At 39.7% G+C, this 21,461-nt stretch overlaps 2 protein-coding genes across 2 annotated transcripts in view; both read right to left on the bottom strand.

The window, feature by feature from the left end:
• The window catches only part of rb1 (retinoblastoma 1), a 33,905-nt gene extending 33,323 nt beyond the window's left edge, over nt 1-582 (bottom strand). The window contains exon 1 of the mRNA XM_026938607.3: nt 252-582. Within this exon, the coding sequence (XP_026794408.3) occupies nt 252-373 (122 nt within the window). The 5' untranslated portion in view covers nt 374-582. The remainder of the gene's footprint in view (nt 1-251) is intronic.
• A 2,064-nt stretch (nt 583-2,646) lies between these two features.
• Nucleotides 2,647-18,181, bottom strand: dlat (dihydrolipoamide S-acetyltransferase (E2 component of pyruvate dehydrogenase complex)). The gene is made up of 14 exons (XM_026938726.3): nt 17,756-18,181; nt 16,530-16,631; nt 15,178-15,302; nt 14,140-14,302; nt 13,834-13,960; nt 12,292-12,467; nt 10,906-11,062; nt 10,713-10,780; nt 9,714-9,815; nt 8,962-9,069; nt 8,681-8,799; nt 7,307-7,469; nt 6,291-6,427; nt 2,647-3,859 (listed from the first exon to the last, which is right to left on the bottom strand). The coding sequence occupies exons 1-14, from the start codon at nt 18,005-18,007 to the stop codon at nt 3,730-3,732; spliced, it is 1,929 nt and encodes a 642-aa protein (XP_026794527.3). The 5' UTR covers nt 18,008-18,181; the 3' UTR covers nt 2,647-3,729.
• Between the last annotated feature and the right edge of the window lie 3,280 nt (nt 18,182-21,461).

Here is a 21,461-nt window from a genome sequence, read left to right as displayed (position 1 = left end):
GTACAAATTTACAGAATGCCAAACAAGAAGGTCATGTTTTTATTCGGAGTGGTGAGTCGTTGTCATCTGACATGATGAAGCTTAACAATGGCATCACACTGCCTCAGCTAGCTTGCTAGCTAACCACAAACACTGTCGTTCAGGCAAACTAGCTAACCAGCTAGCAACAAGACAGTGGACAACACTGACCTCAGAGACTTTGTTATTTATTATTTAAACACAATAAACCCTGGGTTAAGTGCAGAACTTACTTTTCTGGAGAGAGCACCGAGTTCTCCTTCTTGTTGCTCCACTTCGCCTCTCTGCTCGGAGGGGTCCCGCTGCCGCTGCCGCTCCCGCTGCCGCCGCCGCTGCTGCGCTTTTTGGGAGGCATCCTGAGAAACACCCGGTGTGTGGTCGTCACAACTCGGGTCCAAACTACCTACAAATACTCTGAATAATTAAATGTCACCTTGACTGAACGCGAATAGTTCAATTTAAAACCACTTCAAGACATTGAGACCGCCCCGTCCATAGCCTCCTCCTCTGACCACTCATAATACATCGTTTCCCCTAATCCCTTCAAAGCGCGGGAAAACTTCTCTGCGTAACATCCGAAACGGGGACGTCACTTCCGCCTAGGCACAGTACACCCTTTCGCGTGTAAAGAAAATTAGAAAAAAAGAAATAAAGAATAAATTTTTTAAATGAAACTAAGCAAACAAACTAAAACTAATTAGTATATTAAACTAAACGAATAAACGAAATAATTGAATAATAAAAAATAAATGAAAAATCAAATATTAATTTTTTTTTTTTTAAATCTGTGGTAGTCGGTTTATTTATTTATTTATTTATCTATCCCTCATTTAATTCTGGAATTTCCTTCTTGTGTATTTATTCTCTTCTGTATTCTGGATTCATATTATTTCTCTATTTTTGCAAGCTCCCCAATTCATTCATTTTCATGTAAATGTCTTTATCCCTAAGATTTTTTTTTTTTTTTTAATATCCAGACAGTGCAATCAATACACATTTTGTTGCCATTAAATATTACACATTCCTTTTGTCCCGGCAGTTTACTGTCCATGTGGGTTCCTCTGGGTTCTCCGGGTTCCTCTCACATCCCAAAAGTACTGGCTACACTAAACTGCCCCTAGCTGTGATTCAGTGTGTAAAATCTGCAAAAAATAGGAATAAAGAGATAATATGATATATTTAATGGACAGCCCTTGCATGATCATGGAGCAAGGGGGAAAACCTAACTAACTAAAGAAATACATAGGGAAATAACCTAGAATTAAAGGGAAATTTGTTAATAAATAAATAAATGAATAAGTAAATAAATAAATAAATCAACACGGTTTCTCAAATAGTTACTGAAATTAACACATTAAGTAATACATATAAACAGAAAAAAAAAACCTCCATACAACCTTTTAATTCTTAAAAAAAATATCTCATCAGTTTTTACTGAGTTATTATTTTGTCTATTTGTTTATTTGTGGCTGTAGCTTCAATTCACTTCTGCAAACGCCGCTGGTCTCCAGTGCAGCTCCATGTAAACCCCGCCCACCACTGAGACAGCCAATGACACCGGTGCTCATTAGCATACAAAAGACACGCCCACAGGAGGACCTTTTCGGCACTTTGGAGCAAAGAAGGATATACCGTATCACTGCTTTTCTTTTCGATTACACAGCAAGTAATACCAAGACTAGCATCTTGATACTGGTACAGATACATTGGAAACTCTTCTTGTGTATACATACATGGGAATTTTGCAATTTCTATATTAAGAATGTGCAAATATGGATATCAAGAATTATATGTGAAATAAATGAGTGTTCTCTCTTTAGGTCCTGGTTAATTACAGAAATAAGCTTTACAATGTACAGCACATTATATATATATATATATATATATATATATATATGCACTCTCTTTCTCTTGTTTGTTTCTGAGTGTCTGTGCAAAAACACATCATGCAAAAATTCTCCTCTGAAACTAAAGCATTTAACACAGTTTCCATTTAAAGATGGAGTTTGTTATTTTGTTTCTAGAGCTAGCATGACCATATCATTTTTAAGACACAGTAGAAAATCTGTCATTCGCAATAATGGCAATGGATCTGGCTAGTTTATTCATTTCTCTTCACAATTTTACAGCCAAAGTAGAGCTTATTAACTCCATCTCTTTTCTATAGAGATGTGAATCAGGACTGGCTTTTTGATATTTTCACTGTAATTTTTTTTATACTTGCAAACAGCTCCATTAAACCATTACCTTTTCCAAGAGATACTTCCTGTTCATGCAAGAACAGTAAATAAATAGGGGTTATATTTGACAAGATATAAAATGGAAGATGAGGGAGAGCAGTGAGGCAAGATATATGTATGGTCTAAATGCAATATTCTTTTAATTTTGTAGAATTGACCATTGGTCCCCCAAGCCCTTAATTTACTCCTGAGCAATTAAGGGGAATTACTAAAAGATCATTCATCTAAAATTAGCTTTTAAATTATTTCTCTCCTCATACAGAAAAAAATAGCAACCAGAAAATCTCCCATATCTTTCTCACAAATCCAGTGACTTAGCATTGAGAGTGGGTGTTTCTCAGCATTAAATAAATAGATAAATAAACCAATCAAGGAATTTTCAATAAGAAACTTTGTGTACATTCTTTTATTATTTTTCATATGCAACATTATAGTCATTTTTCCTTTTACTACATCATAAGTCTTTTTTTTTTTTTTTTTTTATTTGATTTACACACTTGCTTTCTGTGCCCACCATGTCTTCATGGCTTGAATAAACTCTCTCAGAGCATCATGAATCCATAAACAACTATTACAGTTCAAGGTTGCATTTCAGTTTTGGGATCTTTTTTTTTATTTATTTATTTTTTAAATTCACTCGGTTCTGCATGTTTGTGCGTTATCAATACAGAAAAAGATGTTAAAATATTGCCACATTAACAAAACAAAAAAAAAAAAAAAAAAAAAAGAGAGACAGTAATAGGAACAGAGCAAAGGCACTAGTGTGCTTTGTCTGGAGTGAAATCTTTATGTAATAAATAAAGACTACCAGCATTTGAGTCAAAAGCTTTTACAGGTCACCAGAGAGGAAACCATTGTTTGTTACTCAGGAAGTGTAGGTAACCTTTTAAAAAAAGATCTGTGTATGAGTGTCAGGTTCAAATTTATACATAAACGACAGAGAGAACTGATGACCAATTCATACAGCATTACAACCTTCTTATAAGATGATTTGGCACACAAATGGACAGATGGGAGTATTTCATCTCTTTCTTAGGAAAACAGTGCACTTCATTCTATACCAGAACATCCTCCAATGTACCATTTTTAGAGAAATTCTGAAACTATGGCGAGGGGTAAAAAGCATCAAAATCTTCATAGAGACCCCTTGAATTTATGACACACAGACTTTTTCCCAACAGCCCTTCCTAAAGTCAAACAGATCTAAAATAACGGACCACTCTGGGTTGAGAGATTATTCCAGATCCTAACACGTTAGAGCGTTTTAATGTTTATTTTTTTATTTATTTATTTTTTTAAATACAGTACCCATGGGGGGGTGAATAATGAGAGAGAGTGAGGGGTTGAAAAAGTGGGGACCAAAAAAAATAAAAATAAAAAAATGAAAAAAATAAAGTACAATCCCGAGTGTGTAACATTTGAGAGAGACCTCCTTTGATCTTAGAGTTCGGCATTTTAGGCTGACAGCACCTCAAAGCAGCATAGTGACGGGTTTCTCCAGGAACTTGCGGAACTCGGCCAGCCACTGTGCCCCGACCGCACCGTCCACCACCCGGTGATCACAGCTCAGAGTCACAGACATCATGCTGGCCACGTCAAACCTACAAAACACAACATTTATAAATACAGAAATATTGTACTTCATTAAAACAATTATACACACACACACACACACACACAGAGCAGGCAAGTGAAAATGGGTTTCTTTCTTAAAAGCAAGACGCTACAGGTAGAAACAATTTGTCATGGCGAACTTTCCCATCTTTGGCAAATCTTTTTTTGATGAACTGTATCTACATCAATTCTCTAAGACTGTAGCCATAAAAATATCAAACAGAAAAATGTTTTTTGCTGTTTTTGTACAGTCATGTCCACCACTATCTTATGAAAAGTTTGGTTCCTAATATACAGGGGGTTCAGAAAGTATTCAGATCCCTCCAGTTCAGATCACTCAATTTGTCTTATAAATTTAATTAGAAATTGATCATTTTTTTGAACATCAATTTACACACAATAACTGATAATGGGAAAACAATTTATGAAAATTTATTAAAAATCAAAACACTGAAATCTCTCATTTAAATAAGTATCCAGATCCTTTATTCAGTAAGTTGAAGAAGCACCTTTGGTAGTATTTAGAGCTTCAAATCTTCCTGGGTAAGTCTCAACAAGCTTTGCACACCTGGATTTGGGCAGTTTCTCCCATTTTTCCTGGCAGATTTTGTCACACTCAATCAGATTGGATGGGGAGTATCTGAACTGCCATCTTCAGGTCTCTCCACAGATACTCTATGGGGTCCAAGTCTGGCCATTTGGATCCACACCAGCGCTCTCTTGGCTGTATACTTCGGTTCATCGTTGTACTGAAATGTGAACCTTCGCCCCAGTCTGAGGATATGTGCAGTCTGGAGCTGGTTTCCTTCAAGAAACTCTCTATTTGGCTGCAATAATCACTCCCTCAATTCTTACCAGTCTCAATATCCCTACCACTAAGAAGTACTATGCTGCCATCACCATGCTTCACAAGCAGTACCTTTAGTAGCAGTAGCTTTAGCCAGATACAGCACTTGGAGTTCAGCCCAAAAAAATTAGTGTCTCTCTCAAACTTTTCTCCCCCCTCATTCTCTCCTTTAAGTCCCTGCCTTATGCCTTTTACTCATGAGTGGCTTCTGTCAAGCCACTCTACCACAAATGTTTGATTGAGGGAGTATTTCTGAGATGGTTGTGCTTCCAAGAGCTTCTCCCATCTCCATGGAGGACCTTAGCTTTGTTAGTGCGCTGGTGGATCCAAACATTTTCCATTCACAACAAGGGTGCCCACTGTGCTTTTGGGAATATTCAACGCTTCAGAAATGGTTTTATACCCTTTCTCAGATCTAAGTCTTGACACAATTTGACTGCAGAGGCCTATGGGGAGGTCCTTGGACTTCATGACTTGGTTTTTGGTACACACTGGTGTGTGCCTTTCTAAATCATGTCCAAACAATTGAATGTACCACAAGTAGACTCAAGTCAGGTTTTAGAGGCTTCAAGATAATCTGGATACTTAGCTGAGAGTTTTCAGTTTTTGATTGAAATTGACTTGAAATTTCTAAAAACATTTTTTCACTTTGCCATCATGGATTATTGTGTAGATTAATGGTCAAAAAGTCAATAAAATCCATAACAAAGTGAAAATGTCTGAATATTTTCTTAACACACTTGTATAGGTCAAGTGATGCTTCATCATGGTGTCAATTTCCTTTATTAACCACTAACTACAGCGGAAACATTCACGCCAGCACAGGGGGAGAGCCAACACGTGATTGCCCTCACACACGTGAAGCCAACCTCTGCATCATCTCATGCTATGTCACAGGTTGCCACAGGGCAGCGTACCACACTCAAAGGAAAACACCAACTGCCTTTCTCCGTATACATGAGCTCACAGACACCCACGATTGGTTAGTGTCGCTGTGATTGATGGGGGAAAATAGTGTATGCCATGACAATTGGGCAGATGCTTTTCTGCCGTGTCACTTTTGAGCCTACAAAGCACACCGCATTTCTAAAAACATGTTCCATAAAAAGTTTTCCCCTATATTCAAAACCAAATCTCTGTTTCTAGATGACGTGTATTCATGAAAATTTAAATGTCCATTCCTATTCATATTTAAAAGCTTATTAGATAGGAACGTCTAGAAAGTAGACAATTCTTGGATTTACTCACCCCCCCCCAGCATAAAATCAAGACCAAAAAAAAAAACCCCAAATATTTAACAGTTCGTGATATTTTCATGATTAAAGAATGATGAAATGATTTTCCAGACTATTCCGTAAAAGTCTCGAGTGTCATGACAGTAAAATGATCATTTTAACATTAAAGAAAGATTAAAAATTTTAATTTAAAAAAAAAGCAAAATTAAAAATCAAAAGCCTGGTTGTAGTATCTATTGTTTACATGACCCTATTCACCTGTAGTGTCTTGCCTCCACAAAGCTTAAGACTTTTCTGCTGATGAACTGAGTTGACATTGGTGAATTTTTGTCTCACCCTCTCTCATTGTCTGCCGGCAGCAGCCTCTTTTCTGAGCCTCCCACTGCCAGGATACAGGCTTGAGGAGGATTGATGATGGCAGAGAAGTTCTTGATGCCATACATGCCCAGATTGGAGACTGTGAAGGTGCCACCCTAAAAGGCAGATCAAAACAATGTTACAGTCTGGCTTGAACATTTCACATTTGTTTTTTTGTGCCGTTTGCCCTGAGAGTTTGGTATGTTTGAAGTGTGAAAGCTGTTTTCGAGCCTGGGAGCAGTCCAGAAAACCGATTTCTTGTCATTTTGAAACCAGTGGTCTGGGGCTTGCTTCAACCGAAGCGTGATGTGGTACGAGTCAAGTGTGGAAGCTGTCCTCTCTCAGTACTGCATGCTGAGTAAAGTGAGCGGTTCAACTTGTCAAGTTACTTCCTGTTTCAGGTTTCATAGTGGCAGGGAAAGGGTTATGATCAGCGTCGGAAACGGAATGCTTTTCTGATAAATAAACCAGACTTTCATAGGACTGGAGCTATGTAATCATCTCATCTTGCATGCGAGTGCTTGCACTGAAAGAATAGCTTCTTATGCCAGCCTGCATGGCTATAAAAATGTTCTTAATTGAGAACAGCTCCTTGTTTGCATGGTATTCCTGCATGATGGCATGCCGTGCATCAGAAAAAAAAGCTGTTTTTCCTCAGGACAATAATAATAATAATAATAATAATAATAATAATAATAATAATATGCAGCAAACCGACAAACCTAGTACATCCCCCTTTGCAAAGTTGTGTGCGTAAACGTGACGTATGGAACTACGCAAGTGAGCCACAGTACGGAAGGATGATTTCTGTAATTATGAGCCCCTCCAGCAAACAAGCCCAGAATTATCCTGGGCACAGACTCAAATATGTGGGCCAAATGTGGAGACGCCCTTAAAGATACTTCTATTCTGTCCTTACTCTTCAGATCCAAGTATGTATGCTGATGGTGTACAGATAAAATGTTTGAAGTGTAAACAGTTTGTGTTGTACTCACCTGGAATTCATGTGGCTGGAGCTTGCCATCACGTGCCTTAGCAGCCAGAGCAGTTACATCTTTACTGATAGCTGCTAAGCCTTTAATATGAGCGTTGAACACAATGGGAGTGATCAGACCGTTGGATGTGCTGACTGCAATGCTAACATCCACCACATGATTTCTGAAAGTGAACAAAAAGTGTGTATAATAATAATAATAATAAATAATAATCTAAGCCCAAGACTAACTAATAATTACTATATACTAAAGTCTCTGCAGACAGAGACATGTTCACAGCACTGCTGCCCCCTTGTGGTGAGGAGCATACAGAATCAGGAGGCATTTGAAGGGACCCATAAACTCCTTGCAATAAACCTGCACTTTTGCAGTGTTATAACTGGAACACTATTATATCAACAGATAGAAAGGATATAATCTGTACACAACTCATAGTGTGACTGCATCAGGCTGGCATTACAGAGAAAATTAATCCTGTGGCTGGACACTATCAAAAATAAAACACTGCTTGGCATTATAAACCCTATTCTATTAAATATAGTTCTGAAATCTACAGACTTTCCTGAAACAAAATATGTTCCTCTTAAGTTCTAGCATTTTAAATTCTGCTAACCCCAAAAGTGAAAATGGAGAAAAGTTAATTTAAAGATTTCATTTCAGCTCCAGAGAAAAACAGCAGCACAGTGACTGTCTACAAGCATCTATAAACAATCATTTATTACTCTAATTTGCATTTGGCTTCACATGTAATAAATAAAATATAACCACTATAAAAACTATGTCTTTTCACCTTCTTTTATTCATAGCTTACAGTCATGATCTTTGCAGAAAGCCTTGGTTAGTTTAGGAAGCTAATAAAAACATTTCCACGTCAATTTGTGGAAATGTATTTGTTTTCATAAAGTAGAGTTTTTAAAGTGTGATACCAGCAGAAAGAAAAATATTTTGGTCTTTTATTTTTAACTTGGGGTGTTTGCCAGAATTCAGCCTCAGCGACATCTGATGGGTTTTCCCCAGAATGCCACACAGAAGAAAAGATAAAATAAGAGACAGATATAAATACCAAATGTAAACACATGAGCAAGACTGGATCAGTCGTTAGCCAGATATTTGCATCCAGACACAACACTCATGTTACTGCAAGTATAATTGGTTCCTGTGGTAATTCAGCATGCCTGATCTTGCATTATAATTATAAGCATTGTTGAGGAGTTTCATAAGTATGACTTTAAAAAGTGGAAGCTCAACATTTAACTCTTTTTTATGGGATTCAATGCTATGACACAAAACCTGTGGTGATGTAAACCATGCTGTGATGTAAACTTGTGCGAAACCACTATAACTACATGACGAGTGAATCTTGAGGTCACTCACTGTCGGATAACCGTGTCCATCCAGGAGGAGTTGGCCTCTGGAACCTTTAAACATGCCAGTGCTGATGCCTTGATGATGAAGTCATTCACTGACAGTTTAATGTTGTCTGCTTTCACCTCCTGATCATGTGATGACACAGGAGGGGGGGGGGGAAATCGGGAACAAACAAACAAAAAAAAAAAAAAAGGTAATTTATCATCTCACTTCTAGCAAAATGTTATGTACATGACAAATCTCAAAAAGAACAAAAACCATAAAAATGAAGTCATGCAGCATCTCACCACGTTGAGCTCTTTCCTGAGGTCCAGAACCTGGTCCATGTTGATATCCACAGACAAATAGTAGTGAGGAATAGTCTGCTTTGACTGCATCAGCCTCTGTGCAATCACCTTATTGGCAAAATCAAACGAGGAGCAGAGAGGTAGGAAAAAGGTATAAGTAACAAATGTTGCTGTTTTTATTAGAACAGTATATAATACTATATACTGTTACACTTAAAGTGGATATAAATTAGTAAATTTAAGTGCATCAGTAATCATATTATCTCTGACCATAAAATATCATTTTTATTTATCTATCCATCACACACACATACATATAATTGTATACGGTATTTTATGGTCATAGAGAATATACATATGATTATGTGCACTTTACGGAGAACATTTGCTGTGTATGACAAGGTTCTTTCCAGTATGCCACACACACACACACACGGCAACATCCTGAAAGACTCCCGGAGGTACCAGTGCATAGTTACAGTTGCTAAACAAAGTTGCTTAGTGGAGTGGTTTAGTAGAAAGTACATTTTTCGATTTTTAATGTACTAGGCTTACTAGATTACATTATGCATTTTCATGTCATTGTCTGATACCCGGTCAATTCTAGTTCCTTACTACCTTTTGCATCAACATGCATGAAGCCTCTGTATGAGACAGTAGTCTCAGTAGCACTTCTCTGTTTAATAACACATAAATGCTGCGGGCCAGATCAGAGCTGAGGAGTGTACTGTACTGTACTGAAGGAGACTCACCCTGCGGATGTTGCTGATGGGGATGTCAGTGAAGGTGCCAGTGGGTACAGATGGAGCTGCTGGAGCACGAGCGGGCGCAAGTGCAGCAGGAGCAACTGCAATCTGGCACCATAAGAAGAAAGATCACTACTATAACATTAAATTATTCAACATAGAACTTCAGACTTTGGATCTATATTTTTGCCTTCTAAAAGGTGGTACCACTTTGGCAGCACTTGTCATAGAAAGCAGAAATCATCAATTTGAAAAATTGATTTGGAAATACCACCAACTAAGATAAAGTTACACAACTGAGTGCAAGTTGCATATTGGGAAATAATACTGAAACAGGAATACTAAAATGTTAATCAATGTGAAGACTGAGGCAAAATGTCTGGCATATTTATGCATTTTATATCTTAAATTGAAAACAGCAGACAGAATGTAGAAGGATGTGTCTTACCCTACGCTCACGCTAGCAAGCGACAAATTGCTCACTTGTAGTTGGTCTCTTGCGGCTGTATAGCGACCGCTGTTGTCACTTGTGGAAACAGTAGTAGCAGCCAAACCTGGTTGTTTGATTTACACGTGCGTGCAGCTTTATACTAGCTTTACTAAATCAAGCTAACTGCCCCAACTACGTACACTCACCAGAGGTACCAACAATCTCTACTACTTCCTTCCAAACTGTCTTCGTAATGTCTTTATACACATCATATATGACAAGATGAGGTGAAACCATAGTTGTAAGTTTTTTTCTTCCATTTTTGCATATCAAACCGTAAATGGGGACTAATTTCAGGCAGGAATTCAAGTTGAGAGTGGGGAACTGAAGAAGTGGCTCAGTGTCCTACATGTACATAGAAAATGAATTGCTCGTCTCTTTGTTGCTTGCTAGTGTGAACATATGGTGATAGGGTTTCCATAGGGTGAAACTTATAATCTGGCTAAAATGACAAACATTTTTTCCCCCCATTTTCATACAGAAAAGTACAGTCAATGGCCAAAAACTTCACTCACAGGAGCTGCCTTGGCTGGGACAAAGTTCTCAATGTCTTTCTTGGTTACTCTGCCATCTGGTCCAGAGCCTGCACACATTAGAGAGACAACTGTCTTGGATTCTGTTGGAGCTTGTGTCAGGTAAACTCATCCTTGTAATGCCAACATTTATCATAAACACTGTGCCAAGACTGGAGTGAAACTATGCACTCACCAGTGACCTGTGCGAGGTCGATCCCTTTCTCAGCAGCCAGTTTCTTGGCCAGAGGGCTTGCGAACACTCTGCCCTTCCTAGCAGCAGCAGCTGGAGGAGCAGCAGCCGGGGCCGCCGCAGGGGCTGCTGGGGCAGACGGAGCAGGAGGAGCTGCCACCTTAAGAGACATTCAGGGTTAGACATGAGCCATCTTGATTAAAGCGAATATGCTGGCACTGTACACACAATACAGAATGAATTATTTCTTTAATTTACTGTGCTGCTTTGAGACCAACTGCAGGTTTAGTTCAACAGTTAGAGCAGTTACAAAAACAGAAATAGGATCCGTTAATTTTTCCTGAAAACAGCTCTTTGTTATACTGGACTACATGTACCTGACATCTTAATGACACGACTGTCTTTAAACAAACAAAATCCTTGGGCTATATACTTAGTTTTGTAAAGAATTAAGAAGTTGTTTTACGGCTGGTCAATATGAAATTATATGTGAATATAATATTGATATTGGGATCAATTATGTGATAAACCTTAGAAAAGTAATTTTTCTAAGTCTTTAAAATTACACTACTGTTTGGCTGGCAGGCTGCGTAGAGTATATCATGATGCGTATTGCGCATCGTAGAAATGTCTTGTATCATGATATTTTTGTAATATCATTTTAATCTATTTGAATTGAATGTAATCATTTTTATCAGTCATTAAAATGGAGAAATAGATCTGCGGAAGTTGAAAATACTAATTAAATACTAATTTAAAAATGTGTTCGAGTGGGCAGGGCAGGATTTTATTAATTTAAAAAAAAAAAAAAAAAAGTCTGATGCACAACTCTACTGTATCGCAACCATCAGGTTCTACTAATGGATAATTGCTAGACAAGGAAAAATTTAACCCACTACTACTGATGACTGAATGAAAGTCAAAAAGAAAAAGTCCATAGAAGCATCTGCAGTGCCAGCTCAGACCCATCACGTCCAACAGAGCAAACAATGACCTCACCTTTCACTGTTACTAAGGTTGCAATAAGAACAGCCTTGACATGCTGTAAGCCAAAAGCAGCCAAAAATAATAAAAAGCAGTCGATTACCCCACACCACCCTGCGCTGCTGTAAGCTTAAATGTGTTGCAACTCAGTCAGATGAGATCTTCCGATACGTACTGAAAATAGAACCAGATCCATTCAAGTCTCTTCACTTCACATACTGCATAACTGTCTACTGCTTATAAGAATCATAATGAAATCCAGAAACTAGTTTGTTTAATCAGGAGCTGGCGCACTGACTGCCTTGAGGTTCTACGTCCCTCTGATCAGGTATCAAATCAGGAAAAGCGTTTGCTAGACCATAAAAACAGTGAATAAAAAGAAAAGATTAAATAAACGTTACTTACCGGTGCAGGAGCTGGAGGCGGGCTAGCAGCCACGCCGGTCTCCACATAGTCAGCGAACGCCTGAATGTCAGACTCTTTCTCTACCATGATGCACAGAGGGGTGCCTAGAGGGACATCTCTGGTTCCCTCAGACACCATGATCTTAGCCAAGTAGCCCTCTTCCTGGACCTCAAAACCTGCAAAAATACATTATTTCTGCCAGGTGCTGTTCTACAAACATAAAAGTTTACAGTTTATAACCGAGACTGGGCAGTTGTTCCCAGCATGGCATATTCTGTGATTTTCCCGAATCCACGGGTCCCTTCAAGACAGTCCACATTGTTACACTCGCCAAATTCCCAACACATCAGAAGCAGGTATTCAGTGCTGTCTACTGTTTGAGTTACGTGTGTTGGGAGTTGGGGAGAGCAAAAACATGGAAATGCCAAGTACTGGTTTTGGGGAAAAAACTGCTATAATGCACATGATCTAAATAATCAGCTGATTAACAGGCACCTCCTGTTATATACTCACGGGATATTTTTCTTTTCTCAACTTTTTTCCCCTGTCAATAGTGTATGCTACTGAGGCAATATCACACAAGCAAGAGTGAATATTCAGTATAAGCACACTAACACGCATGATATTGCTTTTTATACAACAGTTCTATAAGCAAGAAATTAATAAAGTAAATAACATTTTTCACACAATATGGCCAAATGTTCTGATTATCTTTGCTCTACTAGCAGAAAGAGATCCTGAAGCTACTACACTCACTTTATAATACGTCGGCTAGCTGGTTAGATAGCTCACACTGATTTGAACATTCCTTCTTCCGGAAAAATTGGCGTCCCTTCTTCCTTTTCATCTTTATCCGACGAGCTTTCATATTTTAAGGCAAAAGTTATATTCCTGAAAAATATCGTTTGCCATACTTTTCAGGATACACACAGTGAAATGTCCCGGTTATAGGAAACACAAGCACTCTTGGAACGCCCCCTCCACCAATCAAATTAGTAGACCAGAACTAACTGTTGTATAAAGGGAGCATTTACATTCATCAACTGATTTTTCAAGGGGAAACTGAAAAATATACAGGCATATAAATAAAAATGGTGACCTTACGTGTTCATGTTAGCTACCACACTATGTATGTTAGCTATGTACTATGTGTTTAGTTCAGCTGTAGCTGTAGCCAACATTAAATTTAAGTTTGCTGTGATTCACTTTCGTCTCTGCCATTTTAGGAATTTTACTTTGAATAAAACCAAGTCTCAAAAATGAACTTGACTTGAGACATTGAGAAAAGCCAGCATGCGCGTCTCATTTCAGCGAGCACTGAAGTGCTTTCATGCATGACCGTTTCTCTGCACTCCTGATTCACTGGTCCACGCTCACGAATACCTCACACTCCTTCCCAAATACCTGTCTCTCACTCGCTCTGTTAAAAGACACTGTTTAAAAGCCATAGAAATGTCCTTGAACTCAGCCTTGGAGCTCCAGGTTTCTAGATATCGGTACATGCAAGTGGTCAGAAATGAAAACTCTTGAGTGACAGCTTACCAATTGTAGCCTTATCGGTCTCAATTTCAGCCAGCAAGTCGCCTTCATTCAATTTTTCTCCCACTTTCTTCTCCCAGCGTTGGACTGTTCCCATCGTCATAGTGGGGGAAAGAGCTGGCAGAAGAATCTATACGATCCATGATAAAGAAACATCTCATCTCACATGATAATCATTACAAATCCAATGCTCCTCACATCCCTGATAAACTGTCTTAATATAGTAGTTAGTCACATATCAAATAATGCACATCTGTCGTACTGTATAATCATTAGCTGGGACTTGCTCCGGTAACCGTCAGGACTCACCTTCATGTGTGGTGGATACGAGCTGCCAGGGGCTTGTGGAGGAGATGGAGCTGAGGAGGCGGCTGCTGGAGGTGGAGTTGCTGCAGCTGGTGCTGCTGCTGCTGGAGTTAAGGCGGCCAGTTTTTCCAGAGTGAAGTCCTTAAACATTGGGATGAGGTCAGGGCTGAAGTCAAATACACAGGGTTTTAGTTCCAACATTCAGTACAACTTGAGAAACAAATCAGAACACATTTTTCTGTTTTCCCCCTGACGTTTTTCTGATTGAAACAGATTCAGTGTTATTGCTTGATGATGGGCGTGTGAAGGGAAGAGAAGGCGATACATAACATGACACTGTCAGTTATCTTTCCCAGTAGTGGCTCAGTGCTTAAATTCTTCGGGCTACTGATCAGAAGGTTGTGAGTTCCCATCAAACCCCAGCACCACCAAGCTGCTACTGAGGAGTCCCTGAGGAAGGCACATAACCCTCAACTGCTCAGCTGTAAATCTCTTTAGCCAGCCAAATATGCAAATGCAAATGTCACTTTTGGAAGATCACAAAAAAACAAATGTCTTTTAATGTCTAACGCAATTCATTTCAGGTTGTTTTTAAGTGCAGAACTGAAGTTTAGATTTATTGCTACATCACAGTTTATACAGGATAAAACGATAGAGCTGCAAAGCTACAACATGCAGTCAGTTAAAATAAGAATAAATGTAAAGTCTTTGCAAATCAACCCAGAATCCTGCTTCAGGCCATTAAAGTTACAGCAATGAGAAGGTGGCTTGTTTAAATCTCAAAAAAAAAACAAAAAAAAAAAAAAAAAAAAGTCACTGAACTGCTCGTCTACATGGTTAAACTGGTTTTCTCTCAGTTGAAAATCAGTGTTTATAAAATCCTCTCAGCCATATAAATAGATATAAATGGTGATACTGACACAAAGACAAACGTAACATTGGCTGAATAATTAAAAGTAAGAAATCAATCGATTTAGCAGTTATATCCTTCAAAGCACACAAACTAACGAGGTTTCACTAAGGAATAAACCTCCTCCTCACCTCTCAACAGTAATACAGATGACTGATCCAATGGGCACGTCTCTTGTACCCTCCGGTACCAGGATCTTGGCCAGATAGCACTCCTCTAGCATTTCGAATCCTACAGTGGCCTTGTCTGTTTCCACCTGAATAAACAGGATACAGAAAATGCTCCGAATATATTTCTTCTGCAGTGTTAAAGATGATGTTTGTATCTGCGCCACATTTTACTGAACAGTGTCATTTCTAGTCATGTTTCTCTGAAGTCAGCAAGCTGTTACTGGGATCCTGAGGCCAACAAACTCCCCTTCATCCAGATCCTACTCCTGCCATCTTCAGGACAACAAGTTCCTCACACCTCTTTATTACCAAACTGTCTACTGATTACACTGATAACTATTCGGCATAGAGCAGAACTCTTCAATTCTCTCATGATACCCAGGACTGGTCTGAGGACTTTTGGCTCCTCGTCCACTTTATCTCGATCTAAGTGTTCTTGTCTACTTTCCACTTGATCTCTAGGAGTTAAAGCATGGACAGCTATAAACCTACTTTAATGACTACTGTAAAAAGTGCTATAAAACTTCTGTTATCTTCTCTCTACTAGGAAATAAACTGTAAGGAACAAAACACATGGGGTGTGCAGTTACAGGAAAATAATCAACGACTGGGTGGCGAGATGCAAAGCAGAGTTACTGTTACCACCCTGAAGTTGATTATTTTCCTATGACATCACACGCCAGAGGGTTTTATTCCTCTTATACCACGGCAATTTTCCAACAATTACAGTTATATCTGTTTATAGTTATATAAACACGTTGTGGAATCTCCACGAAACACGTTCCTGTTATTACTTACACTACAGCAGCTATAAATAGCCGCTCCCACACCAGCCCCTTTTATAGTTAATAAGACAAAAAAACTGCAGAGGGTTGTTACTGAGAAACCACAAAGCCCTCCATACTGAAGACTTTTGTGTTGGAAAGCTTTAAGTTACAGCTTTACTTTTGACTGTTGCAGTGTGGTGACACTGGAGACTCCTTCCATCAATGATAAATAAGCGATTCCTTACAGAAAACCTCCCCAGCAATGATTCAGACATTTTTAATTCATTCATGTGGAGCGTCTACAATGTAAGCCCCTGTGTACGCTGTCACTACAGGAACAATAACACGTTAGAACGAGTGCATTAACATAAACCTGTGATTTGCCTTGTAGCCAGAACGACTGTCAGAGCTACAGTTGTAGAAAATGAATCAATATCTTCTGACCAATCAGGTTTGAGAATTAAACAGGTAGAACTGTGGTAAGAACTGATCCGCAACAAAAGGCTTCATTTCACAGCCAGGTACAAAGCCGGATTCCTGCCTCACCTCAGCGATCAGGTCTCCCTCGTTAATTTTATCCCCCTCCTTCTTCTCCCAGCGAGCGATGGTGCCCAACTGCATGGTGGGAGATAAAGCAGGGAGCGTCACCTGCAAAAAAAATAAATAAAAAGGAAGGTCATTTGTAGGATCAACTAAAAATTCAGTTGGGCATTGTACATCACAGCCTCCAAAGTGGACCAAGAATAAGGGATGAGGAGAAAGAAAGAAAGACCAGACAATATGAAGTGTGATTTATCACAATGCTAATATCACTTCAACACACTGCTCTCTAGAATCCTTTGTGCTTTTCTACTTATTTCTAACCAGCTCATTTCTTAACATATGATTCCATGTTAAACACATTTTTGTGCAATTTTTTTTCCATAATGAGGATGCTGTTTTGTTGCCATTTTTGTTGCAAAATTAAATACTTTCACTGGGTGGCATTTCTGTGCATGTTCTCCTCATGGCCACGTTCAACCCAGGTTCCTCTGGGTTCTCCAGTTTCCTCCCACCTCCAAACAAACCAACCAGCAGGTGAATTGGCTCGATGTGAATGAGTGTGTGTGTGTGTGTGTGTGGTGTCCTGCAATGTACTGGAGTCCCATTCAGAGTGTATTCCATGGATACTCTCCAGATCCACCACATCCTGACCAGGATAAAACCAAAGACAATGATGATGGTGATGAAACATACGTCATATTTATCGTGTAGCGTAAAATCACGTATCAATCATACTTGATTGCTCTGTATACGTGCCAGGTGTACTTCAGGTAACACTGTCTTGAGTGGGCTTTAGTGGTAACAAGATAAACTACCAGAGATTGAAAAGAAAAGATTTATAAAAAAAAAAAAAAAAATCCTCAAAAGGACCAAATGTGTAATTTCTTCAGAAAAGGGTTTCAAGGTGACATCTTGAAGAACACAGTGATGGTGATGTGTATGAAGGCATTATGAAGGAAAATTCCATAAAAGTGCATTTTTACTCAGAAGAGAGTCCATTTCTTACAAAAGTACTGAAGTAATAAACAAAAAGAACTTCATTTTTTTATTAGTCTGCTAGCTAGGTTTAACTGTCTGGAGAAATGAAATTAAAAAGCAGCCAAAGCAAGCAGCTGGTAAAAAAGGTGACCAGTGACTAGCACAGCAGCTCGCTTAACCAGCTAACCATAACAAGGCTGGGTCAGTCAGCTAGTCAGCTAGTTAGCTAGTCAGCTTAGCATGAACGTTACCTTCTGGTGAGGAGGCAGGCTGCAGACCCTTTTGCTCTGACTGAAAGCGACATTTTGTGTTTGTAAGGCCCGCGTTCTGCAGTTGAGGAAGCTGTACTGAACATGTCTGCCGGAACTCAGAGCCCGGACTGCGTAAGAGCGGCTCCTGTGGCACGGTACCGGTCCGGAGCGAGCTGCAGCGGCCGGGCCTGAGAGGACACCCGGGCGGCTAACCCTGAGCGCCGGCCTCAGTCTCAGCGCTACACGCAACATTTCTACCTCGAGTCACTTGAGGAAAACTAGCCCGGGTACAAGAGAGGCGTCTCTGGTATCAGAATATCTGACACCTAGGTACTTCTGCGCCCTGAATTTAACCCCACAGCCTCACTTTCCAATGACCTCCCCTGTCCAAAACATCCCGCTTTACGGCGCTCTCCTTCTCCGCGCCCTCCCGGCTTTTACACCTGGGTTGCCACAACCGCACATATTCCCCCTAATCTTTCCTATAGTATACACCGGGGCGTCCAGTCTCATCCACAGAGGCCTGGTGTGGGTGCAGGTTTTCATTCCAATCAAGCAGGAGCCACACCTGATTCCACTTGTTTCATCAGTTGATCTGTTGATCCTGGCTTTCAGTAGACTCAGGTGTGGCTTCTTGCTTGGTTGGAATGAAAACCTGCACCACACCGGCCCTTTCCGGATAAGACTGAACACCTCTTGTATCCACTATATGGCCAAAAGTATGTGGACACCTAACCATCACACCTATATGTAGGCTCCAACTGTTACCACAAAGTTGGAAAGCTGTAAGCTGAGTTTACACTGTATGATATTTGGCCTGAATTTGCTGTCAGACAACAATCAACAAACCGAATAACAAAAGCCAGCTGAAATTGTACAGTGGAAAACGGGCTTAGTTTAAAATATGTCAGGTGTACAGGCTGAAAATAAAGCCTGTGACTTTTCTGACTGTGAGATTTTAGCAGTCTTTTCAAATTATTATTAATTACACCGTATGAAATGATCTTCCACGAATTCCATAACAGACTCTGTGATAATGTGTTCTCCATTTCAGATTATATGATGAAGATCCTCTAACGATAGACCTGCGATGAAAGAAAATGACTACGTTCTGGTTAAGTCATCAATCAGATGATCTGGGCAAGTGAGTTTGGTAAAATAAGGACTTTTTTCTGTCCATTAGCAGGTTTCCTTTATGTTTCACCGTTGCCGCTGCTGTATTTGTAGCTGTTCCATAAATTTCGCATCATCCTATGCCACCTTCTGATCAGTGGCTTTTAGAGGAGCGGGATAGTGTTTATTTTCAATAAATATTTTCTGACACTGAGAAAAAAAACGTACTTGCCAGCTGTCTTTGGTCACAATGGCATTAAACTGGTCACTGGTGAGCATGTCACATTATGCATTCTCAGACGACTGATCTCAGCTCACGACTAAACACTTCTTTTACGATGTGTGACTTACAACCTGCGATGAAACTGTACAGTGTGAGCCTGGCTTTACTCAGACATTCATTTAACAGTTACGCATTTAGATCTCATTTGAAAACAGGAATGGAAATTTGGGAATTTTTACTACATATAAGCTAACCATGTAGATCACTATTGTTATCAGCTCTGAATGTAAACATCTGGTCTTTCTTTTAGTTTTTTATTGCACAGATCAAATCAATTACAATTGACATTAATCAAGAAATGGACCAACATACTCAAAAGGGTACTGTAATTAATATCATGTTAATATACAATAAATAAATCCTTCTACACAGTTATTTGGGGAAAAATGGTTATGGACATACAGTGTGAGCACTTAATTAAATTAAAATATCTTTGAAAGCCTGATTTCGAAAAAGATTTCATTTTACAAACATGGCAACCTTCTGTGGGCTGCTGTCATAGGCCGGTTCACAAATTGTCGTAAAACGTCGCAAAGGCTAAGTTTGACAGCAGCCCAGGTTGTTAAGTGCTTCAGTGATCATGTGCATTCAGAAGGTTTGAACTGAAATATTTACATTGTAAAAAAACACTGTTTTTCCTCAAAAGCCTCCAGTAAAGAGCTCTTTGTACACGTTTTATGTGTCTTGTGTCTGAAGAAGATTTTAATCGCATTTATTTACACTGTAAAGTGTTGAACATAACCAACTTCCGGTATTTTTCCTTGTTGTAGTCGTATTATGTGCAAAAATGATTTTTCAAACTTTTCTCAGTTAAATTGGAAGTTTCCATCCATGACATGAACTCAGGTACTCAAAGTGCCAGTACTCTGAAATGTACTCAATAGACATATCCTCATACAGGCTTCACGAGACCATACTGACATAAAATATTACATTTTAATACATTTTGTCATTTTACCCCAATTATTAACGTTATTTTAATCATTTTCAGTGTCATAAAGATATGTATTAATATGGAAAGGTAGATTGTGCTTTAAATGATTAATTAACAAATTAGTGTCATTATCACTCCTACTGCTTTCTGAGCACATCACACTCACCTGTTTAACTGCACAGATCAGGAAAACAATCAAGGTTTTATTTTGTGTTTGAAAATCTTTTCTGGTTATGCCACTGCCAGCACACACACACACACACACACACACACACAGGTACATTGAAGATTAGAAAAAAATCAACTAATCAAGGCATGGACTCTACAAGACCTCTGAAGGGGTGCTGTGGTATCTGGCACCAAGACATTAGCAGCAGACCCTTTAAGTCCTGTAAGTTGTGAGGTGGGGCCTCCATGGATCAGACTTGTTTGTCCAGCACGTCCCACAGATGCTTGATCGGATTGAGATCTGGGGAATTTGGAGGCCAAGTCAACACCTTGAACTCTTTATCGTGTTCCTCAAACCATTCCTGAACAGTCTTTGCAGTGTGGCAGGGCACATTATCCTGCTGAAAGAGGCCATTGCCATTAGGGAACACTGTTGCCATGAAGGGGTGTACTTGGTCTGGAACAATGTTTAGGTAGTTGGTACGTGTCAAAGTAACATCTACATGAATCCCAGGATCCAAAGTTTCCCAGCAGAACATTGCCCAGGGCATCACACTGCTTCTGCTGGCTTGCCTTCTTCCCATAGTGCATCCTGGTGCCATCTCTTCCCCAGGTAAGTGACGCACACGCACCCGGCTGTCCACAGGATGTAAAAGAAAATGTGATTCAGCAGACCAGGCCACCTTCTTCCATTGCTCCATGGTCCAGTTCTGATGCTCATGTGTCCATTGTAGGCACTTTCAGCCCTGGACAGGGGTCAGCATGGGGAGTCTGACTGGTCTGCAGCTACGCAGCAAGCTGCGATGCAGTGTGTGTTCTGGCACCTTTCTATCATAGCCAGCATTAACTTTTTCAGCAGTTTGTGCTACAATAGCTCTTCTGTGGGATCGGACCAGACGGGCTAGCCTTGTCTCTCCTCGCGCATCAATGAGCCTTGGGCACCCATGACCCTGTCGCCGCTTCACTGGTTGTCCCTCCTTGGACCACTTTTGGTAGGTACTAACCACTGCATATCGGGAACATCCCACAAGACCTGCTGTTTTAGAGATGCCCTGAACCAGTTGTGTAGCCATCACAATTTGGCCTTTGTCAAAGTCGCTCAGATCCTTACACTTGCCCATTTTTCCTGCTTCCAACACATCAACTTCGAGAACTGACTGTTCACTTGCTGCCTAATAAATCCCACCTCTTGACAGGTGCCACTGTAA

Source organism: Pangasianodon hypophthalmus, chromosome 15 (assembly GCF_027358585.1).
Source record: "Pangasianodon hypophthalmus isolate fPanHyp1 chromosome 15, fPanHyp1.pri, whole genome shotgun sequence".
Taxonomy (NCBI): Eukaryota; Metazoa; Chordata; class Actinopteri; order Siluriformes; family Pangasiidae; genus Pangasianodon; species Pangasianodon hypophthalmus.
This window is presented reverse-complemented; position numbering and strand designations above follow the sequence as displayed.

Bases quoted from the DNA above. Each gene is read 5' to 3' on its own strand.
- dlat (XM_026938726.3), bottom strand. From the start codon at position 18,007: ATGTTGCGTGTAGCGCTGAGACTGAGGCCGGCGCTCAGGGTTAGCCGC. The intron at 13,961-14,139 runs GTGAGTCCTGAC...TGGATCGTATAG, and splicing joins CGTATCCACCACACATGAAG to ATTCTTCTGCCAGCTCTTTC. The intron at 9,070-9,713 runs GTGAGTCTCCTT...TTTGCCAATAAG, and splicing joins CCATCAGCAACATCCGCAGG to GTGATTGCACAGAGGCTGAT.